The following is a 24,120-nucleotide window of genomic DNA, read 5'->3' as shown; positions in this document are numbered from 1 at the left end:
AAAAAGGAACTAATTAAATAAAGCTGGGAAACCCACAGGATCACCAGGAAGGCTGGCAAGGCAGTGCAGGCCACAGCCCACCAATCGAGCCCAGGGCTGGTCTGGCAACGATGGTCAGCTCCCAACCCTGAGATACAACCTGGCTGGCCCCAGACTCTGGGCACTGGTGCTGCTGGCCCTGCTGTCCTCCCCGACCTGCCCCTGCAGCTGGAGCCCCATGATGCTGGGTCTGCCTCCCACCCTCCACCTCGCGGTGGATGGGGTGGGGAGCAGCTTTTGACTGACTGAGCCTGCGTCACGTCCTCACACCCTAGCTGGATAAACGAATATGTGACTTTCACCAAGTGGAGAATCTCCCACATCTAAGAAGGAGTTCAGATCCTGGGCAGCCAAAAACCTGACACACAGTCACCCTATCCTGTTTCATCTGATCTTTCTCTTTGGACCACACTCTGTTCCTTTATCCTAAATTCCTGGACAAGCCTTCTAGCTCCCTTGCCACCTGTACCCAGGATTGAAAGTAATCCTGCAAATGAGGTCTGACAAGCTGAGGTACAAAGGGATTATTTCTTTCCATATCCTGACCCTTCACTTCCTTTAACACCTCCGAAGATCTCATTACTTTTCTAGGCAGCCATACTGCATGCATGACTCATGTTGGCTCACAGCATGCTTGTGGTCGCCTGAATTCCCAAGATCTTTTCACAGGAACGGACATTAAGCCAGGTCTTCTCAATCATTTGCTTATATAATTGACTTATTGAAAACGGGCAAATTTAACTGAGTAACATAAAACTGTATTTGTAATAATTCAACTATTTAGTTCCCACCCTTCAATTCCTTTGCACTGGAGTACATTTTACTGGGACGCCTCAACCAGAAATTGCAAATTGGTGGCCTGTGAGCCAATTTGGCCACACCCTCATTTTGTTTGGCTAATATGGTGTTTTTTGAGAAACAAATTGGTTGCCAACTGTTGAACATCAGGAGATCTCACATAAAATGCAGGCCTTCCAGCTTCTCTGGAGAGGTGGACTGATCTGACAGTCCTGGGCCCTCCTTTCCTCAAGGCGAGCTGTGACTGGCTGGGGCTGAGTAGCAGCCATGCTCTTTGCCAGGTGCAGGCACAGCTCGCTGCTGTCCCCACCACCGTCTGTTGCTCAGCCGACCAGGCTTCATCCATTTCCGTGTCCAGCCCAGCCTCTGACTCCTTTGGGATTGCAGCCTGTCTGTCCTGCGGAAGGTGGTTAAGGCAGGGCTAAAGGAGTAGGGAGGAAGTGGGGGAGGTCTGAGGAGGTGGGCTTCAGCAGCCTGCATGTGCTCCCGTATGGCCTGGGCTGAGGGCAGAGGTGTGGCTCTGGCCCCTGGTGGGGGCATCTACTGGTCTGTCTGCCCAGCGTGCACTTTTCCAGAAACTCTCATTTCTCCTTCTGTGTGACTCCTGAGGGTGTGGCCAGGTTTCAGATGATCCTGCTCCTGTAACCAACACACGCTGGTCCAGAGAGTGACCATCTGGGCCAAGCTAAGGCGACAGGGGTTTAAAAGTTCCTGCTGCACAGCGCCAGGTGAGCGCTTCTGTCAGTGGCTCAAGCCATCAGAGAAGTTCTTCTGGAGCTGTGACCATGTTTTCCACCATGCGGGTTGAGAAGTAGAGGCAGCGTGCAAGAGAGGGACGGATCACGTCATCACACAGAGAAGGGCGAGAGCCAGATGCACGGGGCCCACCTGCAGTTATCCGGCTCAGCTCTGAGTCTGGGGCCCTGCGAGTGCCTCTGGTTCTCAGAATCTTTTCTGCTCCTTTAAAAGCCCAGCTAGAGTTGGTTTCTGTAGCTCACAACCAAAACGACCCAGAGCATGTCATCATGGATAGCTCCTGCTCTCTCTGAGCCTTCCCAGGGTCTGAGGGCTACCCCCCTCACTCTTCCCCTTGTCCTGTGTCCATGCCACCTTCTTTTGGATCAAGCTTTCTGGGTCCTCTTGAAAATTCCCCTTCGTTGTTCCTAGCCAAGTCAAAGAGCAAAAGGAGAATGAGAACCGCTTCTGTGCACTGTGATGTGCATGCCCTGCCTCTGGTCCTTCCAGGAAGCCTGCTCCCAGGTTCCAGTTAGGCAGCTCAGCCTTCAGTCTCGCACAGTTGTGGTGCTGGTGTGAATAATGCCGCACTAGTGAGACACTCCATGACACTGTGGGAAAGCCTCCTGCTGCCTGCAGGAGCTGGGGTTCCTGGCCTTGGCAGCCTGCTATGTGCTCAGGACACCTGGACCTGAGGGGCTAAGATCTGTGCTCAGATCACCACTGGGTGATGATCCATCCCGAAACCTGTTTTTCATTAATTCAACAAACGTTTATTGAGCACCTACTGTGTGCCAGGCACTGCCCTAGGCACCAGTGATACTACAGTGCAACATTACGGAGCTCATATTTTAAAGGAATGTGATCTTCTCCATGCAAGTTCTGGAGACAGAGAATTACCAACATGCAGCCTCGATGATTTTTCACAAGGATCGGTCTCATCTTCCTCACACGTGAACTGCGGTTAGAATGATCCCCTCACAGGGCCGTTCTGATGATTAAATAAAATAATGCATACGCATGTTCTTGGCTTTTAAGCCTCAACCAATATTACTTCCTCCCTGAAAAGTTAAAAAAAATTACACTGTACTTCACAAAGCACAGGGTAGCCCGGCCGGCCTCCAGCCCTCAGCGCCTCTCCTGGCGTCAGCCCCGCAGGAGTGAAGGGCCCAGAAGCCCGGTGTGCTCAGGGAGGGCGGGGACGCGCGCTGGCAACGCCGGCGGCCACGAGGGGGCAGCGCGCGGCAGGGAATCCTCGCGGTCGACCCCAGCCCACCGCCGAACTTCCCTGCGGCGCCCGGTCCTCAGTACGTACTTCCGTTGCTCTGACGCTCCCAGAAGCCGGGGCGTCGGGAAGGCGAGCGCGAATTCCCCTTCCTCTGCGCCTCCCGAGGAGGCTGGAGGGGGGCTCGCGAGGCCGCGCCGCCGTGGGCGCTGGAGCGCCCCGCACTGCGCCGGCAAGGGCGCGTCGCCGAGCCGGGTGCCCGCACTAGGGTGCGGGTCGGCGGGCAGCGGGCCAATCTCCGACCCGGACTCCGGGGCCCCCGGCTGTCGCCGGGAGGAGCCCGAGCCGGCCCCGGGGCGCCTCCGCCACCCCGAGCGCCTCCCCCTGCTGCTTCGCGGGGCCACCCTGCACCCACACCCGCAGCTCCGAGGTTGTCACTTCTGCGCGCCGCTTCGAAAGGGGACCGGAGCGGGAGCGCTCCGGGGAGTTGTCGAGGAGGATGCCCTAGTGTTGGCTATGTCCCCAAGCTGCTTGCCGGCGCTCGCGAGGAAGGCAGTCGGGATAACACCACCCAAACTTTCCTTCGCGGCAGCATCGGGAGGAAACAACCCTCGCCGAGGCTCACGGAGAGCAGAAGGGAAGACTCGGGGCACCTGGAGGGGACAGGGCCGAGCCTGCGCAGGACGGTGCCCTTGGAGTTCCTGGGAGCCCTGAAGGCGCCCTAAGGGGCAGGACTAGTCGCCGGCGTGCGCTCAGGCGAAAGGAGGTTCAGCGGGCGCAGCGTCTCCTTTCCTGAGCCCCGCAGTGACCGTGACCTCCGCGCGCTCCCCGCGCACGTGCTCGTGGCCGAGGAAGAGGAAGGGTCTGGCGGCACACGCTGGGGGCAGGGACTAGCGGGCAGGCCCAGGGCGCAGGGAGGTGCCGCGGGGGAGCGCGCTCGCTGCGCCCCTGCTTCCCCCGGGACCCGACCGACTGCTTCTCGCGCTTCCTGCTGCGGGGCTCGGGGCCGCGAGCGGTCACTGTGAGCGCAGAGCCCGCTGAGTGTCGTGCCCGGTGCGCCCCTGGACCCGGCGCGGAGCGGCCACGCGGCGGGACAGGTGTAGCCGGCAGCCTCGGGCGCCGTGCTCCGAAGGACTGGGTGGGCTCGGCTGGCCGTGAGTTGGCTCGCGGGCCGCGGAACTCAGGTCCCCGCCACGCAGGTTGGTCGGCACGTCATTTTGCACCGCCGCGGCCGGAGCCTCGGGCCGCCAGCTGAAGTGAAGGAAGTCGCGGCGGAACCCGGCTCCCCGGGCATGACCCTGATGCCCGCTGCTCGCGGCGGGCCCCGCGCCGGCCCCCGCGCCCGCCCCGGGACCTAGGCAGCTGCGCGCGGCCGCCGCCGGCGCCTCCCCCATGCTGCTCGGAGCGTCCTGGCTGTGCGCGTCCAAGGCGGCCGCCGCTGCTGCGCAGAGCGAGGGCGACGACGACAGGCCAGGCGAGCGGCGGCGGCGGCGGCGGGCGGCGGCCGTGGCGGCGGGCGAGGACATGGATGAGTCGTCGCTGCTGGACCTGCTGGAGTGCTCCGTGTGCCTGGAGCGCCTGGACACCACTGCCAAGGTGCTGCCCTGCCAGCACACTTTCTGCCGCCGCTGTCTGGAGAGCATCGTGTGCTCGCGCCACGAGCTGCGCTGCCCCGAGTGCCGCATCCTGGTGGGCTGCGGCGTGGACGAGCTGCCCGCCAACATCCTGCTGGTGCGCCTGCTGGACGGCATCCGCCAGCGGCCCCGCGCCGGCGCCAGCCCGGGCGGCAGTCCCCCGGCGTGCCCTGGCCCCGGCTCAGGGGCGGCCACCGCGCTTGCGGGTGGTGGGGGCAGTGCGGCGGGCAGCGCCCCCGGCTCGCCCGTCTTCCTTTCTGGGTCGGCAGGCACCGCCGCTGTCAGCCTGCGCGAGCTGACGACCAACAGGAGCGCGCCGGTGGTAAAGGTGGGTATCTGCTTCGCGGTGCGGCGCCAGAGGTGTGTGTGTGGACACGTGTGGGTGTGGAGGGCAGTGATGAGGGGCAGGGGAGACCAGAGGTGGCTTCACAGTGGCCCTTGCCTTGCTCTTCTTTCTCCACCCTGCTCCCCTCCAAGGACTCCTGAGTGTAACCCTTGGAGTCAGGCTTGCCAACTGTTGGACACCTTGTCTCCCCTATTCTGTCCCGTCCTCGCTGAACTTCCTGTCGTCCCGCCATCCTCTCCCTCCCCCCATTTCCCCCACCTCCACTTGCTTTGTGGCGGTATGTGGTCCCAGGGAATCTTTCCACCTGTCCATAGTGTGCCAACAGCCCATCCTCCCACGGGGTGGGCGCATCTTGCTGTCCCCTCCTCACCTCCAGTTCCTGCAGTTCCTGTGCTGGCCGGGCCTGTTTCTCCGGCTTTTTAACTTTGCTGGGACCCCCTTCTCCCCAGAAATAGGCTTCCTCCCACTGGACCCCGCACTGGCCTTCTGCACACCCTCAGCTAGCCTGGGTAAGGTTAGTGCTTAGTGTTTCCGGGTCTGATAGCCGGGAAGAGGTGGGCCTCAGGCCTGGTGTCTGTAAAGGAGGCTTGGGCAGAGGGAAGTGCTGACTGGGGGTTGGAAGAACACAGATTACAAACTCCATTGAACAGAAGGGAAAGAATCCGCCTGGAGACCGGAGGAGTGCTTGGCCCAGCCCTTCCTGGCCTGCGTCTGCCTGGAAGCCCAGGTTCTGTCTCCCACAGGGTCGCATTCCCACGTGGGTGCTTATTTGAGGTTTTTTTGTTTTATTTTTTAAATTTTATTTTTTTTATGCAACTACATCATACAGCATCCACTCCTTCTATTTTAGTTGAAAGGCCTTATCTTGAGGGCATCGGTGATTTAGTTTCAAAAGCTTCCTTGAATGTGTCATTTCACACCCTCTGCCATCTTGGGAGCTGTTGTGGGGGGAGGGGTGACCCCTGGGATGCTGATTTAGGCGAGAAACAAAGTACTCGTGTTTGATATTTTCTTTAAATGTAGAAAAGCCCACTGAAAGGTAAAAATAAAAACATTGATCTCTTGCAATTATGGTTCATTTTAGAAAACACACTTATCCCTCTATTTTTGACCATTTAAGGAGCTGGTGGTACATAAATCATTTCTATAACCCTCCAACATGTGTGGTACTGACATGCTGGGAGAGGGCTGCCAGCCGAAGGCCTCAGTCCTGCAGTGTCTCTGAGGTTAGGAGCTTAAGCCCATGGGTGCTGAGCTTTAGCATTAAATGTCATCCTCTGCCACACTGGGTTTTCCTGTGGACCAGGAGGAATGCACCGTCCAGAACAGTCAAGGACTATTTGTACTTGGGGTCGCTGCTGAAGGGGTGTTAGTAGTGTTTCTTTGGTTTTAATTATGATTAAATCCAGTTATGTGTGTTCTTGTTACAGATCTTTAAACTTTTCCTTCCTGTCCTTGCTGTGTTTATCTAAGGTATTATAATTAAAGGTCTTTATTTGCAAAATAAGTGGGTTACCTCCTCTTGCTCAGAGAATTAAGTGATTTTTGGAATGATGCTTCTAGTAAAACACCAGGACCTTTTGATGAGAGTGTTTACAGGTGTCCTCCTCGTTACCTCAGGTGAATGGCATCTGATCAGGCAGTTAGGAGGGAACCTCTGAAACGTGAAAGGCCGGAGCCTTGAGGCAGCTCTTGGAACTAGGTGGCATTTGTAGTTAGTCCTGACGCCGAGCGACCAGGAACTGACTCTTTGTTGCCTGGGGTTATTGGCGGACTTTGCCTGGAGGCAGGTGGAACTCTCAGACCTGGCTTATGGCCTCTGGGCTTTAGGGGATCTTAGAACACATTTACTTTCTTTTTCTTGTGTTAACCGTGACCCTCAGTCCTTTCTTCACAGGCCCGCCTCATAAGGACTCAGGTTTTAGGAAGGAATCTGAATTATATTCAGTCTTATACTTGATCATTTTCAGAGAGGAAAAGGAGTTGGGGGGGGGAGGGTGTTGGGGAGTGGGAGAATACCCCGCCCCCAGCTTTTCCTTAAGGTTCTTATGGCTGGTCAAATAATCAGAGAGGCAGGTTAGCAAGAGAAAATCAAACAAGATTTAACAGCATGTATCCCTGGGAGAAACCCAGAAGACACTGAGTAACTCGGCCATCTGGCTGAGGCTGCCTGTTTCAAGCATCTTCAGCTACAGACAAGAAAGACATTGGGGATGGTGATTGGGGCCTTCAAAGGGGAGGAAGACAATTTACATGGAGCTGGAATGCAAATGTTTGTTAAACAGGGTTTGCTAGGCCAAAGAATGGGTTTGTTGGTGTCCTTTTGTCACACCCATTTTCCATCATACTATAGCTATCACGTGGTGTGAGCTCCTTCCTGGAACAGGCCTTCTATGGTAAAGTCCTTTAGGCAGTTTGGGGGCGGAAGGTCGGATGCTCTTCCTGAGTCTTCTGAGCCTTTACTGTCTTCAGCTCGAAATAGTCCACGTACCAGAGTGTGCATCTTGGGGCGGCCTGCCCTGAACCCCGTCAATGGTAATACCATCTAGCTTTTTATCCACTGAGTTTTAATAGTAGTGGGGGTCTTCCTGGGCACCCAGAAGTCCTGCATGCTGCACTTATCCTGCCGCTCTGGGTAATAGCATTTAGGTCCCACTGCATCATCTGGAGGGACAGGGACAATGTGGGAAGAGGGAAGGGATTGACATTAAGCAACTCTGTAAATTTGGTTGGCAAAGACGTCAGCTGAAAATTCCTTCATCTGGTTCTTCAGTAGGTTCTCACTGCTTTACTGTCCATTGGAATTGCTTTGACTCCTCATAGCAAAGCTGAATGCTGGCTGTTGCTGCCTGTTGTTTAATAGATGGGGACTCCTGTTACCGTTCAGCAAATACCATATATGCCTTAATAGCAGGTGACTGTAAATATAAGACAACCCCCTATTTTCCCAATGAGAAGCTCCTCAAATCTTCTTTTGGCATATGTAGACTTTTTAGGTATGCAGATACACAGATATCTGCTAGACTATTTATCAATTTAGTTACAGCTAGACCTTGGGAACACATTGTGTATAAAATGTATTAACTCCTCTTTGGTTCTACTTGGAGGTGGTGAAACATTTTCTTTCCAAACTCTTCACTGCATCTTTTTCATCAGTTTTGGTTATCTCCAGAGTCCTTTGGAAACCTCTAACCTGGTTAGCAGAGCCTCTCAGATCTGCTTTCACCTGAGGCATTTGAGATGAGGCATTTTTTGAAACCATTAATAATGCTGCCCCTGGAAATTTTATACCGAGTTACAAGTACTCAGTGCCTCAGGTTAGGACTGTTGCCTGTTGGCACATACTTGTACGTGTTGCTTCTTAAAGTGATCTTTAAGCAGCTGTGTTTTAATGATACTTTCCATTGCAGTTGATAAATGTTCGCTAAGTTTTCAGCCCAAATTGTTTTTAGTTTTGGTTTTACAGTTTTGCAAGGTAACCCTTTTAACACCCCTGACTAGCATTGATTGGGGTGTTTCAGGGCAACGTGTCTTTCTAAAACCGTTTTGCAGTTACAATTTGAATTACAATTTTGAATTACAATTTGCATTACAATTGAGTAATTCAAAGAGTACTTTTTAAATATGCTTTACTCAAATATAAGGCAGTTGCGGGTGTGTGTGTGTGTGGGGGGGGGGTCTGATCCACGCTGTGCCTCTCCATTTGAAGTCGGCCTGTGTTACAGATTGTAGAGCATTAATGGCATCTAAGCCAAATGCTTGAATCTGTTTCCAGTTTTATCTTTGCTATCAGAGGTCATGTTCCCGATCCTTATAAGCTTCATCAAACTGAGAAAGTCCACACTATAATCTGTTTTAAACAGGCAGCAGGGGAGAGAGATCCTGCTCAGTTGCTGACGCTGCGGGTTGGCAGGCTCCCCTGAAGACGAAGCTTGCCTCCTTCGTCCAGGACACAGAGCTTGTCTACAGCCGCCTGGAATTAGGCTGCTCTGTGCAGTGGAGCTGAGCAGAATTATATCCCACTGTCCCTTCATTCTGGCTGTTGAGAGCCCGCTGGCTTGCTGGAGTGTGATGAAATTGGGTCTCAATTACGTAGTCGCTGCAAGTTCAGTATTTCAGTTCAATCTGTATTTTTTTGCATTTAACATGCTCTTTTTCGAGGTACATTTTTGAAGTGAAACATCAGCAAGGATTTACTTAGGGGGAAACACTGTTTATAGCATCACTTCAAGAAGCCAAGGTCACTTTTTATCAGATTTGCCTTGCTTGGAAGATCTTCAGATGTGATGAATTAGAAATGCATGCTTGATGTGTATCCTATTGGAATTCTAATTAACCTTAAAAGAATAGGGGGTCAAACTGAAGGTGTTGGCAGCAATGAATGGTTTAAAAATTGTGCTTGCGCACCATCATGTGGGGCTCCCTTTTCCCATTGAGTGAAGTTGGAATAAAAAAGCATATAAAATAGTAGCACAATTGGATTCTGCTCACAGACTTCTGCCTTCTTCTTTAAACTTGACCTTGACTCTTGATGGCTTATGGATGTTTAGAGATGCAGTGATCCTTCAGGAGATGCAGAAGAGCATCCAGGAGGAGCTGATTTGGTCAGTTGTTTCTCTCGTCTGCCACGCGTGTCTACACTGTTAACTCGTACGAAGGTTATCTGCAGACGTGAAGATCGTATGTTCGTATTTCTTATGTATTTTCTTAATGGAATGTGTGTGTGATGCTCGTGTGAGTTTATTTGAGTTTAAGTGAATTGGTATTTGCCGCAGGAATTCAGTTGAGTAAAAGTGGTGAGAGACTTTAAGAACAGGCCGGCACCAGGACTGGGTGCAAATGTTCTAGAGCCGAGAGCGCTGAGCGCAGGAGGGCAAGTTCTTGGTGGCGCTCGGACAGAAGGAGGCACCTGGGAAAACTGGGGTGCCCTTCCCAGGGAGGCCGTGACGCAGCAGTTCAAGATGCAGGACAGCGTTGCAGTTCTCTCTCCGCTTCACTGAACACGTGTTTGAGTACCTGCCCCGTCCAGCTGCTGCAGTACGCACCGGGAGCACTTGGGATGAAAATTATATTGGTTTTTAGGAAGTGGCTTCAAAATCTGCTTCCTGCCTCACCGTTAAATGGAGCACCAGGCTACTTTTTAAAGCAGCATTGACGTCCTGGCAACAAGATCTGTTCGGTGACAGTTATACTCCCAAGCCCTCATTTCTTCCGCACACACAATTGAAGCCCCGACACTTTATCTCTACGTGCTTTTTAGAAATTTCCACATAGGAAAGAAATATTTACGGTTTTTGGATAAGCCATTGTGTTCCTTAACTCTTTATAATAATCACCTAATTTCTACGTAACTTAAAAATTGCACCTGTTTCCCCCTTCCAAGCCTGACTAAAGGTAATTAAAACCAGGTGTGTTTGTGCAGGATGAAGCGTGCAGAGTGTCAAGAATGGCGTGGGCACGCAGCCTGTGCTAAATTAACATCACCTTGAAACAGATAACCAGTGAGACTCAGCTGTACCTGCCAGGTTCATGATGCCTCTGGGTTCATTTTGTCACTGGCCATCATTGTCTGGACGAAGTTTGGAGTCTAAACATGTGCAGAACGAAAGCACTTTATTGACCAGAGATAGTGACTCATAAAATGTAGAAACAGTGTCCACCCAACTCAGATCACAAGGCTGGGCGAAGAGCACAGGCCAGGTGGGCCTCCCCCCGGCCGCATGTGGGTGCAGCGGGGGCCTCCTTTCTCAGCCCATGAGCTGGTGTACATGGCGGGGTGCCCCTCTGTCCCAGCATCAGCGGCTGACCCCTGCTTCATTTGTCCTTTGTAAACCGTAATTCTGTTTAAGGTCCCTTTACATACTCACGTTCTTTTCTTTTCCCAGAACTTCAGCAGTTTCTTGCTTTTTTAAAATTTAGGTGTTGAAATAGAATTTTCTTTTTTCCTTTTAGCAAAAGGCGTATGTACTCTACACAGGGTTAATACCAGTCTGTGAAGTGTGGTTGATATTAATTGTAGCTCTTCCTCCGTGTCCCAAACTGTTCAGTGCGTCAGCTTTAACCACCCAGTACCTCAGTCTGGCCCCTGGTGGACTAGTTTCCCACTTAGTGCTTCATTTGCCATAAACAACCTCATGGGCTTAGAAAACCTTTCTTCTATAACCCCAGGCTGGGTTGTTATAAACTGAACAACCCCTAAAACACTCCCAATAGCCGTGCCCTCTGTGGGTGGTCCTGGGGGCCAAGGGAGACTTCAAAGACCCCCGCCCAACACCTGGGGAGTTGGGTGGCCTCTGGGTTGGTGTGGGCAGCTTGCATTGTCCATGTTGAAGGGATCATTCTAGGCCAGGTGGGTGACTTCATCCAGGTGAAGAGATGTTGGTCCACAACCCAGCCCACCTAAGCAGCCCACCTCCACAGTCCCTTCTTTTGCCGCCTCTGGGCATTTTCTGGCTCTGTTCATTTCCCCAGGCTGTTTTCAGTGTTCTTTCTTCACTGTTCCTTCTGTGGGCTGCGTGGTTTCCTGACAATCACTGCTTTTTTGGCCCTTTAAGGTTTGGATCATCAGGCTTCCCGGAGGCAACAGTTAGTCATCTTGCCTCAGCTCCTCTTCCTCCAGCTTTCTTAGTGATTGACAGCCATGCTGAGATTGTGCGCAAAGAAGGGGCCTGAGGGCCCACACACAGCCTTGGACCAGCCCTCCTTCCCGGCACCCAGGGCCCACAGGAGCTGAGCCCGGGGCTGCAGAGATCCCGGCCTGCAGCCTGGCAGGGTCTTTACAGCTGCAGGTGGAAGTCTGTGTGACTTCAGGGTGCAGGTGGGCAACACTTGAGAGTGACAGTGACCCTTGAGACAAGAGTTAAACTTCTAAGTTAGCATCTCCCCAGAGGAAGCAAAATATTTGTTTCCTAGCCTCGGGGAACAGGTCTCCGGGAGGCATCCATGGGAGGTCAGGCATGGAGAGAGAAGGAGGGTTCCCAGTGGCCATGGGGCTGTGAGGAGCAGGCCAGTTAATTCAGCTCAGTAAATCCTGGACCTCATCTCCCTCCATGCCTGCTGGGCGACTGTCTTACCCCCACTGGGCTCTCCAGGTGTGCTCACCCTGAGGACGAGGGCATCCTGTTCTACACAGGCATAATGCCCCGGTGAACCAGGACATCGCATTTCTGATTACCCCACTGACCCACAATGTTATAATTGGCAGTGGTTTTGGGTTTTGAGAAAACAGACATGTCTGGGATCCACAGCTGGGAATTCTTCTGCCTGTGATGCTGGTGGAGCACCCAGCAAGTCATGCTGCCCCAAGAGGTGGCTGCCTGTGGCCAGCAGGCCACTTCCCCTCTGCAGGACTACGTAGTGGCACAGACCTCACCTGCTCTCACCAGGAGAGGTTGCACAAGGAATTTCCTCTGGCATCGCCTCCACCCCCTGCCTCCTCCCTGCTGCCAGGTCTTTCTCAAGTTCCTTGAGTCTCCTGGGGTGGCTCAGGATGTTCCTGAAGGCCATCTCTGATCTCTTGCTCCAGCCTTCTGCCAGTCCTTCCTGGCCTCCGCCTCACAGCTGCCTGCAGGGGAAAGCTGCTGCCTGCCGGGTGTGACTTCCCAGCCTGAAGGAGCTGCCTGTACTGAGGTGCCACCATGTTCCAAGACCCCTCTGCGTGGTCTTGAAACACTACATAAAACATTGACCAGCTTAAACTAGTTTTGTTTTCTTAAAACAGGTTATTAATTAGCCAAACCTTTCTCAATAACAGAGACGGCCCTATGCATGTGCCAGGGGGGAATGCATAGCCCCAGGATGACCCGGGAACCAAGAATTTTCCTTCAATAAGCAAAATCAGGTTCCCAGCTGCCAAGTAGCTTGATTTCCATGTATGGTCTGATTTGACGCGAGCTGGTCAGTGCCCAGGGCCCCGCGTGCAGCTTAGTAGCCCCTAACTCCTTAAATTTCTCCCTGAACCCTGGATTGCAGGGGCAGGTTTGAGAGCCTTGCCTCCTGTCTCCTTGCAGTTGACCTTGCAATAAAGCTTTCTCTTTTCTCGAAAGTTGGTGCCGTAGTATTGGCTTCTGTGTGTGTCAGGGAGCGAGCCCTTTGCTTGGTAACAATTTCTGGTGACCATGAAGGGACCACAGTCCTGAGACTGCCTGCCTGATGCTCTGCAGCTTCCAATCAGGCAACCTGTACATCTCTCTTTCTTTGCCACTTGCCCCCTCCCCACCCATATCCTTTCTGCTGGTGTTCTTCTCAGGTGGTTATTTGTGGTTTTATATTTTCTTCTTAAAAATTCACAAGAATGTTACATTCTACTCTAGAAAATGCTTCCTCTAATTTTCGTAAAACCGTGGGGTTGTATCCTCAAACTTGGAATCAGATATGTTTCCCATGACTTCCTGCAGCCCTGGCCCACCCCAGCTCCCCTTTTGGGTTCCCTGTCTTGTTGGGCACAGCTGTGGGGGGCTGAGCTCCACTGAGCAGAGCAGGGTGCACTGGCTCCCACCAGCAAGAGAGGGCTGCCACCCAGGACGGCTTCTCTGAAGATGAGCGGGGCGGCGTCTCCCGCGCTGTAATGCTGCTGTTCGCTGAGGAAGGTTTGAGCTGTGGCTTGCCTCTCTGGGTGAAGGGCTGCTGTGGCCATGTTGCACCGTGGCCCTGTCGCGCCACAGTGAGGTCAGGCTGAGGCTTGGTTTCTGATGGCTAGTGTTTGATGGGCCCTACCTGTGAAGCTGTCGGAGTTTGCTGTTGCATGGAGAAAGAGCTATGGGTTTGTCAGTAGATTTGGGGAAAGGTGGCCGTCGTTTGGGGATGCTTTCACTCTAAATGTAAGTGGGAAAAATTCTGTCAGGTTGAAGAATTTTCAAGGGTGTTAGTTTCAAGGTGACAGTTGTCATGTTGACAGACACAGCGAAGGGTGTCACAGTGGAGTACCAGGGACTACGAAGTGGCATCCTGGCTATTGGAGTGTGACCTGGCATGGGAGACAAAGAAGGGGAGAGTGCCACAGGGGTGCTGGTGTTCCTGGTGGGTGAAACCCCCCAACAGAGTTGGGCTGGGACCCCGAGGAAGGACATGGGACAAGCATCTACATAGACAGAGTCTACATCGGGTACCTTTTTTGCAGTCCTTCCTTCCCAAATTACAGCTGTCCTTTTTATCTAGTTCCGTATCACCCAACAGTCCACACATTCTGGGGAGTTCAAGGGAAGGTCATGGTCTTGTTAGGGGCCACCTCTCACACTCCCACCACCGCTCCCCGCAGTCTCCCACAGTTGCCAGGCCTGGGGGGGCGACCCAGAAGAGGCCTTGTGTACCCAGAGGAGTTGGCCGGCTGTGGGGCAGGGGGCACAGCCCTGGACAGGCCGTGTCTGTGTCCACAGGAGCTTCGGCTTGGCCTTTTGAGGGTCACATGATGTTGGTTGTAGCCTTTCGGAGTGCAGTGGGGGACCTGGTGTCCCCCTCCCAGTCTCTTAGGGGGTCTTGGGGGCTGTACATTCTCTCAAGCTTCCTATGGCTCAGGGTCTCCACTGCCGCAGAATTAGTTCACTTCCTGTGGTCCTGCTGGTGCTGTCCAGGGAATCTTTCAAAAGGCATTCACTCCAGGCTTTTCCTGGAGCCTCCTCTTCTAGCACTGGCTTCTCAGGCTTTCTCCTCGGCGAAGGCTCACCTCTTTCACAGCTGTCCAAAGTTCATTCTCTCCCTGTCTCTCTTCCTTTTTTCCCTGTTGGTGACCCTGTAGTGAGTCAGAGAATGGATGTTCTCTTTGTCCAAAAGACAGGGTGTTGGCTGGCACCTTCCTAGAGGTGCCTGGAAGAAATGGCCAAAAATGCCCATTTCTTGTGCTCACAACCATCGGTTGGTACTGAGAGTTTTGCCGGAAGGAAGTAAGAATAGGGAGACAATGAGCACAGCAGTGGGCCTGAGGCTCTCACGGAGGACGTCAGATCCATGTGTCGGCAAGCAGCGTCAGTGTCGCTGGGGCCAGGTGAGGCAGCTCTTGATCGATCTCTTCAGTGTGCTGTTTGCACAGTAAAGAAACACTGTATTTGTGTGTATTTATTATTTTCCATCTGCTGCTTAGTCAACAGATCTGATAAGAAGCCAACACTTGAGTGAATTATCTTGCAGTGCTAAATAGAATTGTAAACATAGTCCTGTAAATGGTCCAAGAAAAGACGCTTCGTCAATTATTCAGGAGGGACATACCAAGGTCTCATAGCTCGTCACTGATTCCCAGCTTTTCAAAATGATTTATTTGTTAATGTTCTGTCAGGTGACCTTTCTAGTTTTATGTCCCTGCTTCTAGGTCTTCGGGCACTTCGGTTTAGTAATTGGAGTGTTTTTTTTGTAAGTATGCGGAAGTTCGTCATCAGTCGTTTAGGTAAAATGTCCAGAATTTGAGCCTGGCCCTTTCATTTTTCACCCAATGATTAATGCATTTCAATATATATAAATACATGTATAGACATATAGATATGCATTAATATGTATAGAATACACCTGTACTTTTATAGTTTTTATGAAGTATGCAGTTATAGTTATTAATTGGATCGGCAGTCCACCCCTTTGCATGAAGGTCTGGGACTGGCTGACTTCTGCTGAGCTTTGGGTTTGCGTCGGCTCACACAGCCCCTCAGAGTGTATTGGATAATGAAGCAGGTTGACTGTGGGGGTCCAGTTCAGGAGGGGGCCCCTCCGTGCTGTGGTCTGTCCAGTCCTAGCCAGCTCCTTTTGTGGCGTCTTCTCCTGGTCTCACGCTGTGTGTTGTCCCTGGGGAAATCCCGCCCTACCACCTGCTTGGAGTAGGTCTTGGGCAAATTGCTTACCTAACAGAGGATCCATTTCCTCTTCTGTTCATGCCGCCCGTGTGGAGTGGAATGGACAGGGACGTGTGCACAGCACCTAGGGTGAGGTCAGAGTGCCATCAGTAGTCAGTAGTGTCACTGTGCCGGGACTCACGAGACAGGCACTCCAAGGAGGGTTCCTTAAAAGATAGTTTTTTCTTTTTCGACACATTGGTAAGAGCTATGCCTCAGACTGTATACAAATTTCTGCACCTGTGGGCTGGACTTTTAAAGAATGAAGGAAGGGCTGAGTAATTGGCTCTGAGGAGCACGATTGCTGACTAGTGCCGTTTTGATGAGTAATAGACCCCATTAGATCACAGTAAAATACTTGATGATGTATAATTAAAGATGGCATTAGTCAGGCAGAAACTACAGCATTTAAAACTGTGAAAGGCATCATTTCTAATGCTGACAGTACATCCATGACTTAAGAAGCAGGATGTAACGGGCTGTCTTTGAATCAGGAAGACACTAAGATGTGGCCACAGACAGGCTGCTTGTTTGCAGCACAGCTGGTGCCCTTTGAAGTCTCAAATATTTGTAGTGAACGGCGACCATGATGGTTTAAAGAAAAGTATTTTAGGTGAATTAACAGCTTGTAGAACAGTTGTGATTGGTGGTTTTACCGAAAAAAGAAGTCCTATTTTTCGTTCCTTGGAACAGGGCCAGGAAGCTTTGCTGGAGCATCTTGTGCAGGCCAGACACGGTGTGGGCTCTGGGGCGAGAGCAGCCAGCCTGATCGAGCTCTGTCCACGGAGCCCACGCCCCACGGAACACAGAACACAGGGAGGCTGCACTCTGACCGGGAGCAGCTCGCTGTCCTTGGCCTTCATTGACGCCTGACTGTCTTCAGACTTCCCTAGGCAGCCGGGAGAGCGGTCTCTGCCCCCGGGTACCGAGCTCCCGCAGGGCTCTGGCTGGGCTTGAGCTCCTTCGCGCCGTTTAATCAAGAGTCAAGTGTCTGGCAGATGACCTCAGTTATTAATAACACTGCTATTAATATTCATATTGACAGTCATTTGCACTTCTAAACCCCTTTCATCTCAAAGGTTACTGCAGCATTTCATAAACCGCAGATGCAGGGCTTCAAACAAGGCGCAGGGCTCTCTCCCGCAATGAGAGGGCGCCCAGCGTGCCAGGCTCGCAGAGCAGCAGCTGCGGGGTTCATCTGTTCAACGGTGCAGGTGCCTCTAAGCCAGCGTGGGCCTGTCTCTGTGAAGGTGTTTCCCAGGCCTGGGCTCCTGTCACCTGCATCTGTGGGCAGGAGGAGTGCGAGTCACATCGAGGTGTCCATGTGTGTGCTGGGCACGGGTCTGCTGCTGGGGCACAGTAGAGAGCAGGATCACGTCTGTGACGTCCTGGAGCTCACATTTAGTCGGAGTAATGGGGATGCTATCAAGAGACTGTGAATAAAATGCTGACTGAAAAATTTCAGCTACAGTGGAGATGTTTCATAATGCATTATTTTTATACTCTAATTGGACTCAATTTAGATTTTAAAAAATCAGTGAATTCTCTTTGCAATCGACACATGATTTTTGTATCCTTTTGGAAGATTGAAGTGATGTTTTAAAATATTGCAGCTCTGTTCCTTACTAGCCCAGTGGGTCTCCTGTGGGCTGCATGTGGAAATCCCGTGGACTTCCAGGTCCTAATGCACTTGGTCTGCGTGGGGCCTGGCGTGGGTTTGTCAAAGGTGCCCGGGTGAGGCTGGTGCCAGCGTTGGTTGAGCAGTGCTGCTCTCGGCCACAGAAGGCCTGGGAAAGTTGATAGAGTAGGGGAAGCTTCCTGGCAGCCCGTTCCCAACTTGTAGAGAAGTGTAGTTGTAGGAGCAGAGGCTGGGAGACTCCTACCAGGTCTGTACCTGGAAGGATGAGTAGGACCTGGTCTGGTGAAGAGGGAGGAAGAGAGTGTTCCAATAGAGGGAACAGCAGGCACGGAGGCCTAGAGTGCTAAGGTGCTTGGAGCAAATGTGGAACTGTGAAAGGAAATGATTGAGGGCCTAGTGAGGTGCCATGAGACCAGCTTGGGGTAGGGTCGGAAGGGAAGGTGGAGGCAGATGATACAAGATCAGGCTAGAGATTTTGGTCTTTCACCTGCTGGCAGTTGGAGCCGTTCTGTTTATGAGCCTGGCATTATTCTACTCATTAATTCACTTAAAAAATAATTCCTTAGGAAATAACTTTGCACAAAAACAATGAATTCAGCCCATTCGTTTAGTGGAATAGGTAGTATGATTACTCCCATTTTGCAGATGAGGAAAGCGAGGCCCAGTGAAGTCGACTAGCTTGTCACAGAGCTGTTGAGTGGTGCAGCTGGGACCCGAACCCAGAGTGACTCTGGCTTTTGGCTTGGGCTCCATATTTTTGTCAGATTGGTGCCATGAGCCTCATTTCACAGCGAGAAACCAAGGTGTGAGCTGGGATTAGAATTCAGTTCTGATCGCTTCAAAGTTCACATTATTTCCTCCTTACTGAGCTGCCCACACTGGGAGAAAAGTTAATATATTTTGTGGTGTCTTTTACGGTATTGTAAAGAAAAAGTGCATGTTATAAAGATGCAAGTCGGTGGGAGAGTTTCATCGCTGAACATAAGGAGCGTACATGTAAAGAGGAGCTGATGGGAGAAGCGATGGGAGAAAGGAGAGTGTACCTTTTGCGATGCTGAAATGCTGATGAAGGTCGGCCCTGCTTTTGGGGCTCAGTGTAGAGAGAGGCTTCCACAGGTACTCTGTGTCACTGCGCAGAAGCCACTGTGACACGGGAGGTATTGGGGAGGTGAGGTCCTTGGGTTCTTGCTTAGGTTTGAAGTGTTCTTGATTCACACGGTGAAATGAACATTACGGAAAATGTGTGCACAGTGACCCAGGATGTCCTCAAGTGTCGGAGCCGTCTTGTTTCTTCCCTAGGTGGGTAGCCTCTCCCTGCCATCTCAGTCTCTGTCCCTCTCGGCTGAGTGTTAAAATCAGGCCCAGCTGTTTGTGGAGCTCTACATTTGCGGCCATGGAGAGAGACTGAATACAGGATTTTTTCCCCCTGGACATCTGCGCTTACACTTCTCAAAAACATTTACGAAAAGCTAATGGATTAACCTGTGTTCAAATAGTCTCGATGACTTGAATTCTTAGTTTTATATTCCAAAGCAGCCCTGTCCATAGAAATAGAATGTGAGCCACATGTGTAATTTAAAATTATCTAGTAGTCACCTTACAAAAGGTAAGAAGCCACAGATGAAGTATCTTATTTAACCTCCTATATCTAAAATGTTAGCTGGTAAACATTGTGTTACAAAACCTATTAATGAGATAGTTTGCATTCTTTTTCCATGCTTAGTCTGAAGCCTGGTGCGTTTCACACTTCCAGCACCTCTCAGTTCCGACGCCCCATTGCCGGTGCTCAGTGGCCACGTGTGGCAGGCGCCGTGTTGGACAGTGGTGCCCTAATGGGTTAGAACACTTCAGACACCCTAGTACAGGTTCTGAGGCCAACATGCTTTTTCTGACTCTAACAGATTTGTATCTGCATAATGTACTTTCAGAAGGTTCATAAGGAACAACGTGATGTTCCCTCTGGTTTCTGAGTTGTCATTGTGAGAGAATCTGCAAACAACTGCAGGAGCTTTTGGTTTGCACTTAACATAATGACAGCCTGGAGGGCTTACAAAAGGCATGCTGAGAAATTGGCCTGAAACCCAGAATGTGCATATTTTTCGTACCCAGCTGATGATTTAAATTTCCCAAGGGGGAGTGCTTCCTCTCTGGCAAGTCTCCTGAGCAGCAGTCCCTTTGATGGACGTGGAGTCTAGTTTATTTTTCTTCCAGACCCTTTCTGGAGGGAATGAAATTCAGTGTCTGGATTTACCTTCCGTCATAGGAAAAGTGCTCAGTGTCTCGCACGTAAGTGACTACAAAACGGTTATCTGCCAAGTTGTCCATCTTCTGAGGGGACAAGCAGTGTCTTCACGGTGTGCGTGGGGGTGGCCTGCTCTGTCCCCGCATACAGGGCTCTAGTTGGATGACGTGCACAGTGCGCTGAGTAAACGATTCTGGGCTCCGGCTCAAGTCAGGAACCAGCGTGAAGCCTTGATCCGGCCGTGTGTGCCTGCAGTGGCCTGACGGCACTTAGAACGAGAGCTGGTTGAGCGGGGACAGCGGAGTGTTTGAACATTCGTTCACTGCGTGGAAATTGGATTTTTGCCTTTTATTATTTACATTGTATTTTATCAGATTTATATTTAAGGCTGTGGGGTTTACCATTGTCTTTAAATGGCATTATTTAATAAAGAGTTAGCATTTCATTTGAAATTCAATTTAATGAGCTTGGGCGGGAGTGGGCATGGGTGGGGACCTGGTGTTCCCTAGTGTCCTCTCTAGGCTGGTCCAGGGTGCTGGTCACTGTCCCCTGTGTAGCCGCCTCTCAGTGCTGCGTTTCTTGGCGAATCGCCTTGTCCTTCAAACTTAAGAGGAACTCTTCACACACTCCCCACCCTCCAGCAGAGGCCCCATGCACCCTGTTTAAAGCTTCAGTCTTGGGGATGGAAACTCCCGTGGTCCAGGGGCACTGCAGCTGGGGCTGGGACGAGGCCGCTGCGTCCGGGCCCCTCTTGGAAGCAGGCGTTGGTGGGCGGAAAGGGACTTTGGCCCTAGATGCTAATTGGGAAGCTTCTCTGGGAGAGCCTGTTCCTAGCACAGTGGGACACAGCACCGGGCGAATATTTCACTGGAACAGAGTTAATGTTGTTGAAACCTGTACACTACGTTGCTAGCCCTGAACCCTGCCTGTGAGCGAGGCCAAGAGCACATTCCTTTCTGATAAAAGAAGTGAAATCCATCCTCAATTGTAAGGTGGGCGTTTAAGGAGTAACTGAGAAGCCATTACTGAGAAAAAGCTAAAATGTGTGGTTTTTCTCTACCTTCTTAGTGATTTTTTTAATGTGTATTTTTGTTGAGTGTTAGAAAGGCAATCATGCTGATTTTGCCCGAAATTTGGACAGATCGGCTCTGTTGAGAAGGAAATAATGAGAGTATTAAAAGGGCAGAAAATGTCCTGTGCTTCACTGAGAGAATATTAAGGTCACGTGTCGATGAACACCAGACTCAGCCCACTGTGACATGCTTGGCCGCTCGACTCGCCTGCTCCGCATCCTGGGCCCAGAGAAGCTGTTCGTGTTCATGGAAGCCACCACAGTGGATGGGCACGACACAGGAAGAAGTTCACCCAGGTGAGTCCGCCTCTGACACGCTGGCAATGGATTGTGACTCGGTCCCGAGGATGTACTTCTCGCTGTGTATTTTACTCCAACTGAGCTGAGATTTCCTGCAGACCTGGTCCCGCCGTGCTACCCACCTGTCCCCCAGCACTCCGGGACGTACGCATTCAGGACCTGCTGTATCATTTGCGGGGCCCAGTGCAAAGTAAAATCCAGGGCCCCTTGCTCAGGATTATAAGGAGCTTCGTTATGTGACCACAGAGCAGGTGAAGGGGCCCAATCTGTGACTCTCGTGAGTGAGTACAGACCTGCAGACCTGAACCTTCTGTGTCGACATATCAAAGTACAGACACTACAATGTGCTGTGGTCCCCACCCTTTGATCTCTTGGGTTAAAGGTCTTTCTAGAGCATCTGTCTTGTTTCAGCTAGGGTTCAAAATGCTTGCCCTGTGTGGGCGTGGCTGAGGGTCTGGGCCGCCGAGCTGCTTGCTGCTGTGGGTAGAGCGGGTCCCCTGTGGTGCCTTCTGTTGTTGCTATACTTACCTGTGTGACCAGATTGGCCTGAAGTTGGGAAATGCAGGGGACCAGGTGAGGGAGCGCCCCACACTTTCCCAACGTAGGGAGGATTGGGTTTGTCCTGGTGGATGTGGCTTTGGGGGTGATTTGGGGCAGCTGACATGGATGAGGTGGAACAGCCCGGCACCGCTGCCTCTATTCTCCAGGAGTGGCGCGGAGGCCTTGCTGGGTAGGCTCTTGAGAGGGGCCATCAGACCTTCTTGAGGAGCAGGGCCTTGAAGGCCCCCTCAGCCAGCTTGAATTCTTCATCAGTGGGAAACCAGGGCTTGCTCTTGAAATTAAAATGGTCCCCAGGTCATGGTCAGACAGCTCAGCTAAAAGTAGCAGGCTCCAGGGGTACCTTCTCCTTGTCACTTTCCCCTGGCCTCCATCTGAGCATTTTCGGCCTCATAGCTGAGCTGCCCATGCTAGGCAGGGCCAGGGCTCAGGAGTCTCAGAGCACATGTTTTTGGAGGCTGTTCCCCTATTTGGGCTGCTGGCATTCTCGCCCTCATCCCTAAAGATGGCTTAGCATTTTCCATTTCAGTTGTCACCTTTACTGACTCCAGCCTGGTGTGACTCCAGCAGTCGTTTCTCTGTTGCATTCATAAAATAGAGTGGAGCATGTTTCATGGGTGCGGTATGGCAGGCTGGGGCTCCAGGAGCCCCTGGAGGTCAAGGTGACTGCTGAAGAGCTGGGAGAAGGTGTTTTATAAATTGCAAATTGCTGTGCTGATGTGAGGTGGTGTTCTAATTGATTTGTATCTAGTATTTAGGCCTACTTTATGGTGCTTGTGGTATAATTTTGCTGTTTTAAATGATTATAGAATTTTGAAGATGTAGCTTTGCTTGGACGACACATTTTTGGTTATTTATGATTTATTTCAAGCAGAGTGTCTGGCCTGCAATTCAATCCTCTATTATACCATTGAACTTTGATGTGGCTTCCAGCAGTACTTTAGAACAGAAGTGAGCACTGCCAAGATGTGTAGTATAGTGTTGATGTATATAAATAACATAAAGTGGAGTTGACACCTACTCTCTCAGGTTACAAGGCCTTATTTTAGCTATTTTGTTGGGTGTCTTTCTAAACTTGTCACATTTACGGTGCCAAGTGGATTGGGTTGGGTTTGCTTGGTGACTTGGGGACGTTCTGCATGTCAGTTACTGAGGGGCATCCTGGGGGCTCCTGAGCCACCCAGGGGCCTGTCCTGCCGCTGCCTGGAGTGGCCGTATCCTGGAAAGCAGGGGCCCTCTCCCTACCTTTGCTGCTGCTTTAAAGAATCCTGGCTGCTGGCCATCCTCCCCGTTTCTACACTTTCTGATTAGCAGTCCACCTTAGCAGATCGGAACCAAGCTGATAAAATCAGTGAACTTGGCCCCACGCGTGGACTTAACCTCCTGCGTTATAGACGGGGGCTCAGACACACGCTGACCAAGATCACGTGCTTGTGTTTTCTCAGTTGCTTGTAGCTTCCCTGGGCCTGGGTGTTGATCCTTCCTGTCTGAGACCAGGGTCTTGCAGGAGGAGCAAGAGCCACTAAGACGTTTGTTTTGGACCTTTGAAAGACTCGGGAGAATCACTAAGGATGAACACTGAGGTATGAATTTTAAGTTTTTAAAAAATGATGTGACGGGGGCTGGCCCCGTGGCCGAGTGGTTAAGTTCGCGCGCTCTGCTGCGGGCGGCCCAGTGTTTCGTTGGTTCGAATCCTGGGCGCGGACATGGCGCTGCTCATGAAACCACGCTGAGGCAGCGTCCCACATGCCACAACTAGAAGGACCCACAACGAAGAACATACAACTATGTACTGGGGGGCTTTGGGGAGAAAAAGGAAAAAATAAAATCTTTAAAAAAAAAAAAAAAAAATGATGTGAGGGTTGTTGCAGCTGACCTGATGTGAGCATAAAACTAGTCCTACCGCGGAGGGGGCGCTCCCGATTGTCAGTAAGGCCTGAAGAGGGCCCCTGCTGCTGCTTCTCAGCTCAAACACTCTCTCTTATTTAAAGACTACCAAACACAGGTGAATAAAGGTTGATTTCCCCCTGAAATCATGCAGAGATTGCATGTGGCTTCATGCTTCCCCCACAGGGAAGGGTCTGCGCGTCTGGCTGTGGGAGGGGCTCCGAGAGTCGCTGTGGTGGGGGAGGCAGCTGCCTGCTGGTGGCTCGAGCACCCAGGATGTTCTTACCAGTTGGGATGAGAGCTCTTGAATTTGATCTCCCAGATTGTTATAATGTTATCAGAGAGAATTCTCTTACTGACTGAGGACCTCTACATCTTTCGTCTGACTCATTTTATTCTGTGGGTTCCTGTTCAGTGTGCTGTCCGTAGACTCATGAAGGGGGACCCCATTTTATGGACAGCAACAGAAGTCACAAGAGGCTCCATGATCTGGTGAAGGTCCCATAGCTAGTGAGAGGCTGAAACAGGATTGTGACCCAACTTTAAAGGTTGCACAGTTTCCCACTAGGGCACCGTGTCAGGACCGAGGCTGGTGTGGGGGGGCCTCCGAGTCACACGGGTGGCTACCAGCAAAGCCAGGCTGGCGGGACTCCTGTGCAGCTCTTTCTGTTAGAAGTTGAAAGCGATGGGGACAGTCACTCCTCAGTCCTCGAGCAGGGTCTCCATCATCCACCCCGTGTGTTCACGGCCCCGAGCTGGGTCTCTATTGTCCACCCCGTGTGTTCATGGCCCCGAGCAGGGTCTCCATCATCCACCTCGTCTGTTCGTGGCCCC

General features: G+C 51.6%; 1 protein-coding gene across 2 annotated transcripts in view; it reads left to right on the top strand.

Moving 5' to 3' along the window:
- The first annotated feature begins 2,940 nt into the window (after window positions 1-2,940).
- Window positions 2,941-24,120, top strand: part of SH3RF3 (SH3 domain containing ring finger 3) — a 346,149-nt gene continuing 324,969 nt past the window's right edge. For both annotated transcript variants that reach the window (XM_046663562.1, XM_046663563.1), the window contains exon 1: window positions 2,941-4,759. In XM_046663562.1, the coding sequence (XP_046519518.1) occupies window positions 4,190-4,759 (570 nt within the window). In that variant the 5' untranslated portion in view covers window positions 2,941-4,189. The remainder of the gene's footprint in view (window positions 4,760-24,120) is intronic.

This window comes from Equus quagga, chromosome 5 (assembly GCF_021613505.1).
Source record: "Equus quagga isolate Etosha38 chromosome 5, UCLA_HA_Equagga_1.0, whole genome shotgun sequence".
Taxonomy (NCBI): domain Eukaryota; kingdom Metazoa; phylum Chordata; class Mammalia; order Perissodactyla; family Equidae; genus Equus; species Equus quagga.
The sequence above is the reverse complement of the archived record's forward strand: the minus strand, read 5'-3'. Positions and strand labels throughout refer to the sequence as shown.